Source organism: Cinclus cinclus, chromosome 27 (assembly GCF_963662255.1).
Source record: "Cinclus cinclus chromosome 27, bCinCin1.1, whole genome shotgun sequence".
Lineage (NCBI taxonomy): Eukaryota > Metazoa > Chordata > Aves > Passeriformes > Cinclidae > Cinclus > Cinclus cinclus.
In genome coordinates, this window is record NC_085072.1 from 3638691 (window position 1) to 3656254 (window position 17564).

Below are 17564 nucleotides of genomic sequence, written 5' to 3' on the forward strand. Positions count from 1 at the left end.
AGAAAACCTAGTCCATTTTTTAGCTCATTAACCAAAAACACTGTAAAACTCACTGTAACATAAATAAAAATTAATAAACATCTAAGTCCAAACAAAAAGTTCTCATGTATCCCCACCCTGACAAAGAAGAAAAAGAAGATAAAAAAGTGACAGAGGGAGGTGGGAATGGGCAGAGCCAACCCCAGGGAGGTTTTGCTGCCGGAGATGGATTTCATCTTCATCATCTTCACATGGAGGAGGAGGAGGAGGAAGAGGAGGAGGAGGAAGAGGAGGAGGAGGAAAGAGCCTCTCCTGCTTCCCCATCAGTGAAGGATCATCTCTCCAAGCAAAAAATTCTTATTTTTCCCTCCTGTTGTCTGTTAATTCCTCTGAAAAATAATTCCTGGGGCAGACGGAGGCCTCTCCTCTCTGCGAAGTACCTGGGGCTATTTCAGGGCCTTGGTTTGCCGTGTCCCTGTCCCTGCTGGGTGGGAGGAGCTGGGCTGGCACCCAGAGATGCCAAGGAACAAAACTCCAGGAGAAAGCTCCGTGTCCAGCTGGGAAGCAGCAGCAAACCCCACCTGACCTGCCCAGCGCGCTCTGAGCTGCGTCACACCACCCCGGTGCCTCAGTTTCCCTGATTATTCCCCATCCAAATGAGCCAGCGTGCTTTGTGAAACTCTGGAAAGGGGATGGAGATGGAATTCCCAGGCTCACGCTGCGTGACAGAACCGCTGGCCCCGGCCCAAGGCAGCGGGGCTGTGAACCCAAATGTCACAGGGACACACACGGGGGAGACCCGGCCGCTCATCCCTCACCAAAACCACCCAGAAAGGTGGGAGAGAGGATTTGGGATGGAGCTGCTCCCTGAGGAGGGGCAGGGATGGAATTGCAGCCTGGGCAGGTGGGGATTAGGGAGATCCCCTCGTCCTCCCCACGCTGCAGAGGAATCCCAGAGAGGCAAACCTGGGCCAGCTCTGCTCTGTTCACACGGTGGGTGCTCCTCTGGAGGAAGAGGAGGGAGGGCTTGGGATGGGTTGGGATGGAGCTGAGACCCCTTCAAAGTGGGGAAAATAGAGCTGGGAAAACATGGAAGTGGGCATTGATCAATGCCCCTCTAACAGGGAACACCAAACTGGGCACTCATGGATGTCCCTCAAACACGGGAACACCAAACTGGGAACTCATGGATGTCCCTCTAACACGGGAACACCAAACTGGGAACTCATGGATGTCCCTCAAACATGGGAACACCAAACTGGGCACTCATGGATGTCCCTCAAACATGGGAACACCAAACTGGGAACTCATGGATGTCCCTCAAACACGGGAACACCAAACTGGGCACTCATGGATGTCCCTCAAACATGGGAACACCAAACTGGGAACTCATGGATGTCCCTCTAACACGGGAACACCAAACTGGGCACTCATGGATGTCCCTCAAACATGGGAACACCAAACTGGGAACTCATGGATGTCCCCAAGCACCTCAGCCAGCTCCCAGTGCTCGCGCTCAGGCCGCCAGCACAACTGGGAGCTGAAGTACTCTCTACCCACCCACAGCTCCCCTGTAGCCACAGGGAAGGTGGAAAAGTTCCAAAACCATTCCCCCCAAAGCATTTAACAGATTTGAAAGCTACTTTTTAAAATCCCCCCCAGCTGCTGGTATAGGAACCGTGCTCAGAGCTCCTCCGAGCCGGGCTGGGAACAAACCCCTTAAAAAAAAAAGCTCTTTGCATTCCCAGCTCCCCATTTCCCACCAGGAAAGGGAAGGAAACCCAGGGAAATCAGCCCCCTGCAGCTGCCTGGGCCCCGGGACACGGCTGCAGGGGCTGTTCGGGGCTGAGTTTGGAGCAGAGCTCAGCCGGGAAGCGGAGCCTGCAGCATCCAGCTGGAAGAGCAGTGGGAAGAGAACAAGAGGATGTATTCTCCAAGGCTCGGGCCGGCCGTGCTCCGGGCCAAAGCCAACACGGGGCTGCTCCAGCTCTGCCGGATCCCGAGCGCCGCCGTGCCCGCGGCTCCCGCGGCTCCGCTCAGCCCGGCAGCCGAGTTTTGGAGATTTTGGGAGCTGATCCCGGCGTGGATTTGGTTCTTTTTGTGTCTGGCCTGGCAGACACAGCGCGGTGCGTCCCTCCAGCCTCCCGCTCTGGTGGATTTTGGTCTCTCCGTGGGGTTTTTAATGCAAGGGAAACTTGGAGGGTTCAGCGCCAGGGGCCACTGACCCAGAGGGGCTCCGGGTGGCTCAGCTCTGCCCCGTGGAAGAAGTGAGGATTCCCAAAACTTTTCCATCCGCTTTTCCATCCCTGTAACCCACCCAGAGCTGCCGAGCAGGCCCCAGCCCCTCACCCCATCCCTCGGGGGGGTTTAACTCACACCCCCCGGCTGCTCCCTGGGCTTGGCCCAGGGACAGAAAGTGCTGGAGAGTTTGGGATGTAAAATCCCGGCGGGCTCCCGGCAGCTGCTGAGCTCACAGACAAACACAGGCACAGGAAAACACTGCCGGGGGCACCGACACACACTCAGATGTTCACAACCCTGCACAAACACACCCAAACACCGCCATGGGCACCAACACACACACTCAGATATTCACAATCACACACAGACACCCAGATGTTCACAAACACAGCCCCAGATGTTCACAGTCACACACAAACCCTCACCCAGACTCTGCTAGGGGCACAAACACGCACTCAGACATTCACAATCACACCAACACACCCCCAGATGTTCACAAACACCCAGATGTTCACAGCCCTGCACACTCACCCAAACACTCAGCCATACATTTCCCCCCCCCCAAACCTGCTCACGCCCCCTCCCCAGCCGCACTCCCCCAGCCGTGCATCACACTCCTCCTCCCCCGTTCCGTGCACACTCACCCAGCCCAGCAATGCATCCCCACAGCCCCCAGACTTCGAGCCGATCCCCCCAAAATGAACCCCCAGCCCTGCACACGCTCATACATTGAATACATTGATTTATTCATCCCCGAGCCGGTGGCCCGGGAGCCCTGCACACACCCCCCACTCGTGCACACACCCTACCCGGGATCCTACAGCCTTCTCCTGGATCCCAAAACCTTCCCTGGGACCCCACAGCCTTCCCTGGGATCACAAAACCTTCTCAAGGACCCCACAGCCTTCCTTGGGATCCCAAAACCTTCTCAAGGACCCCACAGCCTTCCTTGGGATCCCAAAACCTTCCCTGGGACCCCACATCCTTCCCTGGGACCACAAAACCTTCCCTGGGACCCCATAGCTTCTCTGGGATCACAAAACCTTTCCCAGGATCCCAAAACCTTTCCTGGGATCCCACAGCTTTCCCCATGATCCCAAAACCTTTCCTGGGATCCCACAGCTTTCCCCGGGATCCCAAAACCTTTCCTGGGATCCCACAGCTTTCCCCGGGATCCCACAGCTTTCCCCATGGTCCCAAAACCTTTCCTGGGATCCCACAGCTTTCCCCGGGATCCCACAGCTTTCCCCATGATCCCAAAACCTTCCCCGTGAACCCACAGCAGCCCCTACTCGTGCACACACACACTCACCCCCCCCCAGCCGTGTCCCCACCGTGTCCCCCACCCCCGAACCCCTTTGTCCCCTCCGTGTCCCCCCGTACCTGGCGGCGGGACCGGCTCGGTTCGGGGCTGCTCCGGGAGGTTCGGCCGGGGGCTGCCGGGCCGGGACATGGGTGCGGGAGCTGCGGGAGCTTCGGGCTCGGTGCGGGGCCTGTCCCTTCCCGTCCCGCTCACCTGGGGCCCCGCGGGGCACCGCGCCCGCCCCAGCGCCCGCCCCGCATCCCCCAGCCCCGGCAATGGGGGCCGGCCGGGCCGCGGAGCTGCCTCTGGGCTGGGCTTCGGAGCTTTTTTTTTTTTATTATTTTTTTTTTTTTTCCCCTCCAATTCCTTCCAAAAATAAAAGAAAAAATAAAAGAGAGAAAAATCAAATTAAACAAGAAAACAAAAAACCCGGAGGTTGGGAGCGCAAACACGCGGCCAACCCGCGCCCGCAGCGCTCCGGGAGCTTCTGCTGGAGGCTGGAGCGGCGCCGGGAGAGGGGAGAGGCGCGGGGCAGGCGGAGGTGGCTCCCGGGCCAGCCTCGCATTTGGGATTTCACAGCTGTGCTGCGCTCCCGGCGCAGGGCTGGGTCCCCCTAAGGAAAACTGCGGGGGGAGCAGCGGGGCTGAGCTGTGCTCGGGTCCCCCGGGTGGGTGTTGGACCCCTCGGGTGGGTGCCTGAGCCCCTCGAGTAGGTGTTGGAAACTCCCGGGTGGGTGTTGGACTCCTCGGGTGGGTGCTTGAGACTTCGGGTGGGTGTTTGGAAGCCCCCGGGTGGGTGTTTGAATCCCCGGGTGGGTGCTCCAGCCTGTCTGCTTTTCCCCAGGCAGGAGAGCCAAGGGCGAGCTTTAGTCCCTGACTCCTTGGCGTGTCCAGGGAACGCCTTTGCCATCCCCACGCCTTCCTGCCTCAGTTTCCCCAACTGGAAAGTGAGGTTCGGCTCCCTGGGGCGATGCCTGGAGCTGCTGGGCTCAGAGGTGACGGCGTCACCGCCACCAGCAGCCCTGAGAACTGCGAGCAATCCAGGTTGGAGCAGCAGCAGCAGCAGCAGCACATCCCAAACATTCAGCCCAGAGTTCAGGGTTCACTCCGGCGCCGTGTCCCCGCAGGGCCCCACGAGGATTTGTCCCCGTGCCGAGCGTCACGAGGACCCGGTGGGATGTTTGAGAAGTTGTTTTTAATCCCACTGCTGCGTTTTCCTGTGTTTAAGAGCCCAGCGTGCAAAGCACCACAGGGAGAGGCTGGAGCCGGCCCAGCAGCAGCAGCAGCAGTGGGGACTGTTTCTCTGTCACCCTGTCTCTCTGTCACCCTGTCTCTCTGTCACCCTGTCGCCCTGTCTCTCTGTCACAATGTCGCTCTGTCCCCAAGCCCTCCCCGTTGTGCTGGGCCAGGGATCACCGCCCCCAGCCACGCCGGAGTCCGGGCAGCCGCTGGATTTTACAATCCAGAATTTCGGCTCCGTGTTCCCAGAGAGGGGCTGGAGCCAGGGGAGAGTCCTCACATGCCTGGTGGTGCCACAACCCTTCTGCCACCGCTGCCACCGCCGCTCTGGTGTCACCAGCGCAGCTCAGGGCTGAGCGAGGCACAGGGACCAGGCGCTGAGACGCCACCGCTGCTGCCGCACGGGAAGGAAGCGGCTCGGGATGTGGGAATGAAGCGTCCTGGGGCACCAGGCGGGACTGGAGCGATCTGACCGCTCGGGATTTTCTCGGGAGCTCCATCCTGAAGGCAGAGTTGTCATTTCGGGTGAAGCGTCGGCACCGCCATGTCCCGTCCTTGGGAGATGCGCCCCGCCGGGAGCTCCCGCTCAGCCCGGCAGCCGAGTTTTGGAGATTTTGGGAGCTGATCCCGGCGTGGATTTGGTTCTTTCTGTGTCTGGCCTGGCAGACACAGCGCGGTGCGTCCCTCCAGCCTCCCGCTCTGGTGGATTTTGGTCTCTCCGTGGGGTTTTTAATGCAAGGGAAACTTGGAGGGTTCAGCGCCAGGGCCCACTGACCCAGAGGGGCTCCGGGTGGCTCAGCTCTGCCCCGTGGAAGAAATGAGGATTCCCAAAACTTTTCCATCCGCTTTTCCATCCCTGTAACCCACCCAGAGCTGCCGAGCAGCCCCTCCCGTTCCCAGCAGGACCCTCTCGGCTCTCCCCAGTGTGTTTTAGGGCAGCACCCGGCACTGGAGGGGCAGCCAGGGCTGTGGGTGGTGCCAGCATCGCATCACTCCTCTCTGGTGACCTGCCCTGCCCGCACACCTGTGGGACAGCCCCAGGGGATGGATGATGGATGGATGGATGATGGATGGAGGGATGATGGATGGATGGAGGGATGGATGGATGGATGGATGGATGATGGATGGAGGGATGATGGATGGATGGATGGATGGATGGATGGATGGATGGATGGAGGGATGGATGGATGGAGGGATGGATGGAGGGATGGATGGATGATGGATGGATGGATGGATGATGGATGATGGATGATGGATGGATGATGGATGATGGATGATGGATGGATGATGGATGGATGATGGATGGATGGATGATGGATGGATGGATGGATGGATGGATGGATGAATGGATGGATGATGGACGGATGGATGGATGATGGATGATGGATGGATGATGGATGGATGGATGGATGGATGATGGATGATGGATGGATGATGGATGGATGGATGGATGGATGATGGATGATGGATGGATGGATGGATGGATGATGGATGATGGATGGATGGATGGATGGATGATGGATGGATGGATGATGGATGATGGATGGATGGATGGATGGATGGATGGATGATGGATGATGGATGGATGGATGGATGGATGGAGGGATGGATGGATGGAGGGATGGATGGAGGGATGGATGGATGATGGATGGATGGATGGATGATGGATGATGGATGATGGATGGATGATGGATGATGGATGATGGATGGATGGATGATGGATGATGGATGATGGATGGATGATGGATGGATGGATGATGGATGGATGGATGGATGGATGGATGGATGGATGGATGAATGGATGGATGGATGGAGGGATGGATGGATGGATGGATGGATGGATGATGGATGGATGATGGACGGATGGATGGATGATGGATGATGGATGGATGATGGATGGATGGATGGATGGATGGATGATGGATGATGGATGGATGGATGGATGGATGATGGATGGATGGATGGATGGATGATGGATGATGGATGGATGGATGATGGATGATGGATGGATGATGGATGGATGGATGGATGGATGATGGATGATGGATGGATGGATGGATGGATGATGGATGGATGGATGATGGATGATGGATGGATGGATGGATGGATGGATGATGGATGATGGATGGATGGATGGATGGATGGATGGATGATGGATGATGGATGGATGGATGGATGGATGGATGGATGATGGATGGATGGATGGATGATGGATGATGGATGGATGGATGGATGGATGGATGATGGATGGATGGATGGATGGATGGATGGATGGATGGATGGATGGATGATGGATGTGGGAGAGGGGAGCCCAGGGGCGCTGGGTTTGCCTGGAGCTGACGGGAGGTGGAGTGTGGCTTCCCCGGGCAGGGGAGGCTCTGCCAGGGGGACAAAGGAGCCAGGAGTGTGGGTGGTGGTGCTCGGCTCAGGGATGAATGGGGATGAACATCCTTCTTCCCCTGAACTGATAGCTCGGCCTAATAACCTAAAATATATATATATCAAATAGTAGTGGGGAAGCTGAATCACATTTTTGGGGGTTCAGTATCTGTGCAGCCCCGGTTTTGGGGGGGGACAGGGCTCCCCATGCTGGCAGCCTGGCAGTGTTTTACAGGGATTTTGGGGCTAAAGAGAAGCAGGGTTTTACTCTCAGCAGCTCGGGGGGCCTTGGTGCCACCCGTGCCATGGGCATTGGGACAGCCTGGAAAAATCCATCCTGCTGCTTGGCATCAACAGCGATGGACCAACAACCACTTCCTGCCCTCACTGGGGGCTGCTGGGCCCTGGGCAGGGTGGTCTGGGTGGAAATCCGGCCCCGTCCTGGCCCTGGAAATCTCCAGGGATGGAGGTGAGCAGGAAAACACTCGCTTTGTTCAGGGGGTCACGGCTTGTTCAGCCCACTGAAAGCAGTGTGCCGAAAATCAGGATTTTTATTTGTCCCCAAAATATCGTTCTATGTAAAGGAAGGACGATAGAAGGGAACAGCCTGAGCAGGGGTTGGGGTGAGGGTGAACTTGTCCGAGTGAATCCCGCAGCGATCACACCCTGCCTCATCCTGCGCTGCCCCCGGGCCGGCGGCGCTCCGGGCAAGGCTGTGGGATCTGGCCGGATTTGGGAAAACAAGGCCGTTCCTGTAGGTGTGTGACTGCGCTGACCCACATTCACAAACTCTGGCACCCAGCTCCGCTCCCGGCTCCGCCGCCGCCAAAATAAACCCAGCCCGGCTCTCACAGCTCCCGCCTGCTCCTCGGGGGGAGCAGGGGCTGGGCTCCATCACCTCTGGATCTGCACCCCAAAACCCCCGGATCTGCACCCCAAAACCTCCGGATCTGCACCCCAAAACTCCCAGATCTGCACCCCAAAACCCCCAGCTCTGCACTCCATCACCTCTGGATCTACACCTCAAAACCCCCGGATCTGCACCCCAAAACCCCCAGATCTGCACCCCAAAACCCCCGGATCTGCACCCCAAAACCCCCAGCTCTGCACTCCATCACCTCTGGATCTACACCTCAAAACCCCCGGATCTGCACCCCAAAACCCCCAGATCTGCACCCCAAATCCCCCGGATCTGCACCCCAAAACCCCCAGATCTGCACTCCATCTCCTCTGGATCTCCAACTCAAAACCCCCGGATCTGCACCCCAAAACCCCCAGATCTGCACCCCAAAACCCCCGGATCTGCACCCCAAAACCCCCAGATCTGCACTCCATCTCCTCTGGATCTGCAACTCAAAATCCCCCGGATCTGCACCCCAAAACTCCCAGATCGGCACCCTAAACCCCTCCAGATTTACACCCCAAAACTCCCGGATCTGAACTCTAAAACTCCCAGATCTCTACTCCATAAGTCCTGGATATGAACCCCAAAAAATCTGCACCCTTTAACTCCCAGATCACCACCCAATAACCCCTAGATTTGTACCCCATAAACCCCAGGTCTACACTCCAAATACCCCAGACTTACACCCCAAAACTCCTCAGATCTACACCCCAAAACCTGCGGGTCCCCCACACCTCCCCGTCCCCCAGACTGGAGGCGTTGAAGATTTAAACCTCCTTGACCTTCCCGTCTCCTGTGAGGATTTAACAATAAAGCCTCAACTTTTCGGTTCAACGAGGGTTTTGCAACATTCCCGGCATCTATCCCTCGGCAGAGAGTTTGAAAATAAAATAAATAAATAAGAGAAAATGCGTGTGATCCTGGAAAACAAGGAATGAAACGGAGTGTGGTGGGATGGGGCTGGGTCCTGAGGAAGAGCTGGGCTGTGCAGCCCCAGCCGTGTTTTTTTGGGGTCTGAGCCATCACCCCCTGATCCGTGGAGCAGGATTCTGCTGTCCCTGCACACACACAAAGTCTCTAAACAAAATAACCTCCTCAAACCCTTCTGGCTGGGGGAGGAGGCTCTGCCTGTCTGGCTGGGTCGGCAGTGAATGACCCCACTGTTTTACATGTGCTGCTGAAAGATTTTGATGAGTCACGAGCTATTTCTGTAAATAATTAAAAAAAAAAAAAGGCAAAAGAAAAAGAAGGAAATGGATATTTAACATTAACAAAAAAAAAAAAAAATGGGGCCCCATGAACATTCATCTTTGGAAGATGGGAAAATGAAAGACTTCCCCCAAAATTTCCTGCATTCCCTCCAATCTGTGCTCTGTCCTGGGGGACTGTGGGTTGGTTTGGGGACAAAGGCACAGGGACATCGTGGCAGCCCCGCCACTGCCACCCACCCTGGTGACAGCTGGGGACAACATCTGGGGGGTCAGTGTTGCTGGGGAAGGGTCACAGGGCAGGGACTGAGCATCCTTTGCAGGGGCTGGAGCTGCAAAAAGCACCCTGAGAAGCACCCAGGGATGGGGAGGAGCCCCCTCAGCCACTTTGGGGTTCTCACAGGGCCCCTGGGAAGGGTCCAAAGCTCCCCAGGACATCCCTGGGCACCACGGGCAGCTGGATCCTGCTCAGGGCAGGACGTGGAGCCACACTCAGCCACAAGGTCCCCTTTGTCCTCCCTCCTGTCCTGGGTTTCTGCACTGACGGGGATGAGCTGAGGCTCTTGGAGAGGTTGGGGTGGCAGAAGTGGGAGCTGACACCCATCCAGGCCACGCTCCCACCATTCCTGGGCTTTTTTTCTCCCCATTTTTAGAGCCCCCAAAACAGGGGGTTCACAGCAACCCCATGGGTGGCCCAGGAATGAGTAGCCTGAGGATTTTGGGGTCCCTTCTCAGCCCCAATCCCAGGGGATGCAGCCACAGAGACCCCAGGACACTGGAGACTCAGGGAAAGCTCAGATCTCGGAGCAAGAACCCTCTGGCTACTTCCCTTCCTGACCTTAATATTCCAATTTCTTCATGTTCATTTAAGGAAAAAAAACAACCCCCCAAAACCAGAGCTTTTCCTCCTTTTTTTTTTTTTTTGTTCTTTGGAGGTATCTGGAAGTTGTGCTGGCTCTGGGTTATCCAAGGCAGGGACTTCCCCCAGTTGTGCTTCAGGGGTGTGCAAAAATCCCGTGGATTTGGGGCAAAGTCTTGGGGTGTGTAAAAATTCCACGGGTTTGGGGAAAAGCATTGGGGTGTGGAAAAATCCTGTGGATTTGGGGCAAAGCATCAGCCCAGCCAGAGAGAAGAGAGGGATCCATGTGGATACAGCTCTGGAGCACCGGAGGGAAGAGCAGGAAAGGGGTGGGTGCCTCCTGCCAGCGTTTTTTGGGGTGCAGGAAGTTGTTGTGCACCAGGCTGGGGTGAATGGTCCCCTCCAGTGTCCCGTCCAATCCACAGACTGGTTTTGCAATCAAACTGGGAGAGCTTTCATGTCCGCGCCAAGAAAAAAAACAACAACAATAACAACAACAGCAAAAAGGGATAAAAAGTTTCTGGTTGAAAAGTTAAAATCTCCAAGTGTTAAATCCATTGGAGCCAGGGGTGCTCCCAGCCAGGACCTCAGGGAGCTGTGGGAGTGAGGGAGGATGGGGACACTGGGAGAGGATGGGGACACTGGGAGGGGACAGGGACACTGGGAGGGGATGGGGACACTGGGAGGGGATGGGAACACTGGGAGGGGATGGGGACACTGGGAGGGGATGGGAACACTGGGAGGGGACGGGGACACTGGGAGGGGATGGGGACACTGGGAGGGGATGGGAACACTGGGAGGGGATGGGGACACTGGGAGGGGATGGGGACACTGGGAGGGGATGGAGACACTGGGAGGGGATGGAGACACTGGGAGGGGACGGGGACACTGGGAGGGGACAGGGATACTGGGGAAGAATGAGTGCTCCTGCTCCCCCGCTTTTCCAGGGGCTGCTGTTGGCCCATCCCCATCCCCATCCCATCCCATCCCATCCCATCCCATCCCATCCCATCCCATCCCATCCCATCCCATCCCATCCCATCCCATCCCATCCCATCCCATCCCAGCTGCAGGAGGCCACCAGAGAAACAGAAATTCCCACCAATCCTCCCAGTAAACACTTTGGGGACTGGAAGGAGCTGGGGAGGGGGAGCTGGGAACCCAAACCCCCAGAGCAGCTGCAGCCCCCAACTCACCCCAACACCGATGGAACAGATGAAGCCACTTTGCCCCTTCTCCTTCCTGGAAGGATTTTCTGGGAGAATTCCCTCACTGAAAAAGGGGGTCAGGAATGGGGAAGGAGCTGCCCAGGGAAGTGATGGAATCCCCATCCCTGGAGGTTTTCAAGTTGGGGATCACACCCAGACCTCAGAGCCCAATAATTCCATGAATTCTGTAAAAAACTCTTTTGAGTTTTTGTTCATTCTTTTTTTTTTTTTTTTTTTTTCCAAATTCCCCCCAATAACCTTAAGCAAACCAGGCCAGCAGCACGATAGGTAATTTCTTTTATTGCATTTTATAATGCCATTGTCCATACAGATTACATGCAGCTAGACCTACTGTACAAGGGTTTACCGTCTGCCCACGCAGACACACGGAGCTCGGAGTACAAATACACAGCCAGGCGATTTCCTTTATACAGCACGAGGAGGGAGGGAAGGAGGGAGAAAGGGAAGGCAGGGAGGGAGGGAAGGGGTCACTTTTTACACATCCGCCCTCCCCTCCGCCCCCTCGGACCTCACCCCACCTCGCCAGCATCACCTTCCCACCCAGCGCCGCAGAGGATGGGAATAAAACAGGGAAGAAAAAAAAAATAATAATAATAATAAAAAAATTAATAAACAACAGGAAAAGGTCGTGGCAGCGCTGGCGCTTCCCGGCGGGGGGATGTCCCCAATTTGTCGCGGCTCCATCCCCTCCCAGCCCCCGGCTCTGGTCTGTCCCGACCTTCCCCAACGCTTCCAGGACAAAAACCTAGATCCAGGGGGATGCTGAGGGCCGTGAGGTTGGCCAGGGGGTGTAAACAAATCAAAGAAACCCTTTGGTTTGATGCAGGTTCAGCTGCTGCTCTGCTGTCCCCTCTCTCCAGCAGCCCCTCCCTCCCAGCACTGGGTTCTGACCCCCTTCCCCAGGTTTAGGGAAAAGAAATCATTGAGGAATTAAAATTATTAATTAAAAAAACCCCAAAGAACAACAACAAAAAAAACCCCAAAAACAAAACAAAACAAAAAAACTAACCAAAAACAAACAAAAAAAACACACACAAAAAAAAAACACCAAAAAAAAAAAAACCAAAAAAAAAAAGAAACCAACCAAACAAACATGGAAAAGTAAATAATTCCTTCAGTGGGAGATACCAGAAAAATGCCTTTAGGTCCAGGGAGGTGCCTCCCCTCACAGACGTGCCCCAAGGGTGGAGAGAAACGGGAAATAAACCACAAAAATACAGAATAAACCCAACCCCCCACCCAAAAAAAAAAAAAATTGTGTTGGTAGGTTGAAAGCCAGAATATCTCTATCTTCAATATATACAGACACACAATTCTGCCACGTGTTTGGTCCTTGATCCTCCCTCCTGCAGCGTTTGAGGTAAAACTCGCAGAATTCCGGAAAATTCCAACCAAAAAAAATGAACCAGAGGGGTGGGAGAGGAGGAGGCAGCGAAGCAGGAGGGGAGCAGTACCTGGGCTCAGGTGGGATCCTGCAGAGGTGGCCAGGCTGGGTGGGGGTAAGAAAAGGAATTAAATTTACCCCTGAGTATAAAAATGGGCACGTTTCCCTTTGGAATCGTGGAATTCCCAGGGGGAAAAGGCATCACCTGGAGCCACTGGGCTTTTCCAAACCTGTGTATTGTGTTTCAAAGGAAAAAAAAAAAACCCTCTTTTATATTTATATATTTATTTATATATATATAATATATAGGGAGTGCTCTTGGGAGCTGGGCTGGGGCCAAGGAGGGTCGGGAATTCTTGGAGCAGAGGGGAAGGAGCTGGGTGGTCCTCAGGGGTTTGGGGGTGATGGTGAGGATTTTGGTTGAATCCGTGGGGAACTGGAGGCCTTGGGATACAATTTGGGGGGTGTTTGTACCTCTGGAAAAGCTTAAAAAAAAATAATCACACCCCGAGGAGGTGGGGGGGGGGGAAAATAAAAAAGGGAGAGGAGGAAGGTGAAGAAAAAGATCCAGGAATGGGAAAAATGGGGAGCAGCCACTGAACCCCCAAAAAAATCAGTGAGGAGGTTGAACAGCATGGGCTGGCAAAGAGGGACAATAATTCCCAAAAATCCCAAAAGCCTGGATGGAGGCAGAGATTCCCTGTAGAGGGTGAGGGGTGGCCGAGCTTCCCAAAATCCGGCTGGTCCCACCCTTCCTGCTCCTCGCTGGGAATAAAGCAGCAAGAGGTGATAAAACCCCCATGGTAGCTGTAAACTTGTTCCAAAAATGAGTTAAATTAAAGAGTGGGGGGAAAGGGGGAATGGAAAAAAAAAAGGAAAAAATGGGGGGAAAAAAGAAGAATGGAAAAAAGGAAAGTTTAGGAAAGTTTAGGAAAGGAAAGTTTAGGAGAGTTTAGGAGAGTTTAGGAAATTTCAGGAAAGGAAAGGAAATTTCAAGAAAGGAAAGTTCAGGAAAGGAAAGGAAAGGAAAGTTTCAGGAAAGGAAAGTTTCAGGAAAGTTCAGGAAAGTTCAGGAAAGGAAAGTTCAGGAAAGGAAAGTTCAGGAAAGTTTCAGGATAGTTTCAGGAAAGTTTCAGGAAAGTTTCAGGAAAGTTTCAGGAAAGTTTCAGGAAAGGAAAGTTTCAGGAAAGTTTCAGGAAAGTTTCAGGAAAGGAAAGTTTTAGGAAAGGAAAGTTTCAGGAAAGGAAAGTTTCAGGAAAGTTTCAGGAAAGTTTCAGGAAAGGAAAGTTTTAGGAAAGGAAAGTTTCAGGAAAGGAAAGGAAAGTTTCAGGAAAGTTTCAGGAAAGTTTCAGGAAAGGAAAGTTTTAGGAAAGGAAAGTTTCAGGAAAGTTTCAGGAAAGTTTCAGGAAAGTTTCAGGAAAGTTTCAGGAAAGTTTCAGGAAAGGAAAGGAAAGGAAAGGAAAGGAAAGGAAAGGAAAGGAAAGGAAAGGAAAGGAAAGGAAAGGAAAGGAAAGGAAAGGAAAGGAAAGGAAAGGAAAGGAAAGGAAAGGAAAGGAAAGGAAAAAGGGAAAGAAAGGAAATTGGAGGGAAAAGGGAAAGAAGGAAAAAAAAATAAAGAAAAAAAGAAAAAATATAAAAGAAAAAAGGAAAAGGAAAGAAGGGGAAAATGGGAATAAAGAAAAATGAGGGCAAAAATAAAAGGAAAATAAGGGGATAAAGCAAAAATAAAAAGGAAGAGAGGAAAAAGGGGGAATAAGGGAATAAAGAAAAAGGAAGAAAAAAGGAGAAGAGGAAAAGGGAAAAACGGGAAAAGGGAGCGAGAAACCCCCCCCCCCCCCCCCCCCAAAAAAAAAGGGGGAAAAAAATAAAGCAGACGGGAAAATCCACGGTGCCTCGCAGCTGCTTGGGCAGCACAAGGGGGGCTCGGTTGGTGCCCCCCAGCCCGGGCAGGGTCTTTGGTGGTCGGGAATGTGCCGGGAATGCGCCGGGAATGCGCCGGGAGCGCGCCGGGAATGCGCCGGGAGCGCGCGGGGCTGTCCCGGCACTCGAGCCGCGGGCACGGGTGACACCTAGAGGGGTGTCGGGGGGAGCAGGGAAAATCCCGGGACTGGGGCACGGGAGAGACCCCCGGGCACCGCCCCGCCCAGCCGGGTCACCCCCGGGGACCCAGGGGTGGCACAGGGGTGGCACAGGGACACCCCCAGTCCGGGGATGCACCGGGCAAGGAAAAGGATGAGGGGAGTCCAGGATCACCCTGGGGACACCCCACAGCACCAGGAGACCCTCGGGGCGGCCCCACAGGTGACACATGGGGACAGGTGACACATGGGGACAGGTGACACCTTCCCCCACCTACAGCTCTGCGTGTGCCGTTTTCACCCCAAAAAGTGGTTCCAGGGATGCCAGCAGTGACACAGCACCCACCCCCCCCCCCCCTCCCCCGGGAATGTCTCATCCTGGGATAACGGGGATGGAGAGGGATGGAGGAGACCTCGGGGTCACTTCTGGCCTTAAAAAACAGAGCGGCTCCAGGTCCATCATAGCGAGTCCCTCAGGAACCTGCTGGGTGCCAGGACAGCCAGAGCCAGCCTGGCTGTGCCAGGGGAGGGGATAAATCCCAGGGAAGGGGATAATTCCCAGGGAAGGGGATGAACCCCAAGGAAGGGGATGAATCCCCGGGAAGGGGATGAACCCCAAGGAAGGGGATGAACCCCAAGGAAGGGGATGAATCCCAGGGAAGGGGATGAACCCCAAGGAAGGGGATGAATCCCAAGGAAGGGGATGCTCCTGAAGGAAGGGAATGCTCCCCAAAGCCGCCATGGGACACTGGGAATGCCACACTGCCTCCCAGGAGGAGCACTGGGTACCCACGTCACCACCCCAGAAAGAAAGAGCAGGGAGAAGAGGGGTGTTTGGTTGTGTTGTTCTCGTTATTATTAATTTTTTGTGTGTGTGGTTTTATATGTTTTTTGTTTTTTGTTTTTTTTTTTTTTGGCACGAATACCATCTGTTCACCTGAACTACGGACCTTCTGTCTCTAGAAATCTTTTGGTATCTTCCCATCTGGACACAAACAAAAGGATGAGGAAAAGAAAATATGAAAAGCAGAATTCCCCCCCCTCCCCACCAGCAGCAGGCTTGGCTTGGAGGCCACAGCCAGATTTGGCCACCACGGGGATCCTCCAGGGCCAGCTTTGATGACCCCCGGGTCCCCTGCAGGTGCTCAGCCGTGGGGATGAACCCCTCTGCTCCACCACACCCCTGCACCAGGTTTGGGGGTGGAACGGGAGGCACAGGGAGACTTTCCCTGAAGTGAAATGGGATCAGGGAGGAGGCAAATCCCTGCTGGAGGTGGCAGTGCTGTGGCCAATGTCCAGCAGGAAGGAGGGAGCTGTGTCCTCACTGCCAGCACTGCTGGGATGGTCAGCACTGCTAGGGGTGGTCAGCACTGCTGGGGATGGTCAGCACTGATGGTCAGCACTGTTAGGGGTGGTCAGCACTGATGGTCAGCACTGCTGGGATGGTCAGCACTGATGGTCAGCACTGCTAGGGGTGGTCAGCACTGATGGTCAGCACTGATGGTCAGCACTGATGGGATGGTCAGCACTGTTAGGGGTGGTCAGCACTGCTAGGGGTGGTCAGCACTGATGGTCAGCACTGCTAGGGATGGTCAGCACTGATGGTCAGCACTGCTAGGGGTGGTCAGCACTGTTAGGGGTGGTCAGCACTTGTGGGACCAGCAGCCCCCCCAACCAGCTGGGGCTCAGGAAGAGTGGGCAAGCTGGGAGGCCGCTCTGCTTGCCAGGCAGAGGTGACAAGGGGACACCGTCCCACCACCGGGCTGCTCCGTGTCCATCCCAGCTCCGTGACAAACCCCACGTCCAGCAGAGCATTCAGCCCCGTTCCTGCTGTTTCTTCCCCCAAAGCTGCGTGGAGGCAGCACGTGGGCAGGGTCCACGATCCCTCCGTAGTGCAAAACCCACCGGGGGCTGCAGAGGTGACAGCGGGGTCCTGCCATCGCTCCCCGGGGCTCGGGCACCGCGGGGGAAGAGGGGACGGAGGTGCCTTCCCTGCAGGAGGAACCATTTTGGACAGCAACAACCAACCTACCATCCTCGTCCACCAGTCACTAACCAAGGGAGGAGGGCAGGAAAAGTCCAGCTCTTGGGGTTTTGCTTCTCGTGTCGTGGCGGGGCCAGTCCGTCCCCGGGCAGTGTCAGCGTGAGGGACACGCCAGCAGCAACAGGTCGGTGTGGTTGTCATTGTCACTGTCCCAAGGAAAACCTTTTGCTTTGTGGAAGTGCCTTGAAAGAACAAGGATAACACCAAGGTCACCTTGAAGAGGTGGGAGCGTCACTTGGTCTCCATCCGGGAGGGTGGGAAGGGTTTGCCCCTCGGTGGGGGAGGAGGAAGGAGTCCTTAGGACAAGTCTTCCACCGGCAGCTCCTCCTCCAGGTCCCTGTCGTCGGGGATCGTCACATTCTGGTTGGTGGTGGCCATCAGTGACACGGGCCTGCTGTCGTCCTCCGCCTCGGCTGGCTCCTCCTTCACGTGCACGGGGTGGCTGTGGGCAAGGGGAGCCTTCAGCCTCGAGGAGTTGGGTCCCACCACCCAAAACCTCAACAAGTTTCTGGTCCAGAACACCCCTCACCCTGAGGATGGGAGGTTAAAACCCTCCTAGCTTTTGAGGACAGGAGCCAAAGCTCCCCCTCATCCTGGCAACAGGAGCCCACAAGCAGCTCCTGGTGGTTGTGGGGAGGGAGAGCCTTCAGGATAGGGGAGCTGATCCCATCACTCAAAACTCCCTGTATTGTTTTGATTCAGAACATCCCTCACCCTG

General features: G+C 55.1%; 1 protein-coding gene across 7 annotated transcripts in view; it reads right to left on the reverse strand.

Moving 5' to 3' along the window:
- Positions 1-17143: 17143 nt before the first annotated feature.
- FOXP4 (forkhead box P4) overlaps positions 17144-17564 on the reverse strand; it is a 38135-nt gene continuing 37714 nt past the window's right edge. For all 7 annotated transcript variants that reach the window (XM_062509781.1, XM_062509780.1, XM_062509776.1 and 4 more), the window contains one exon: positions 17144-17288. In XM_062509781.1, the coding sequence (XP_062365765.1) occupies positions 17144-17288 (145 nt within the window). The remainder of the gene's footprint in view (positions 17289-17564) is intronic.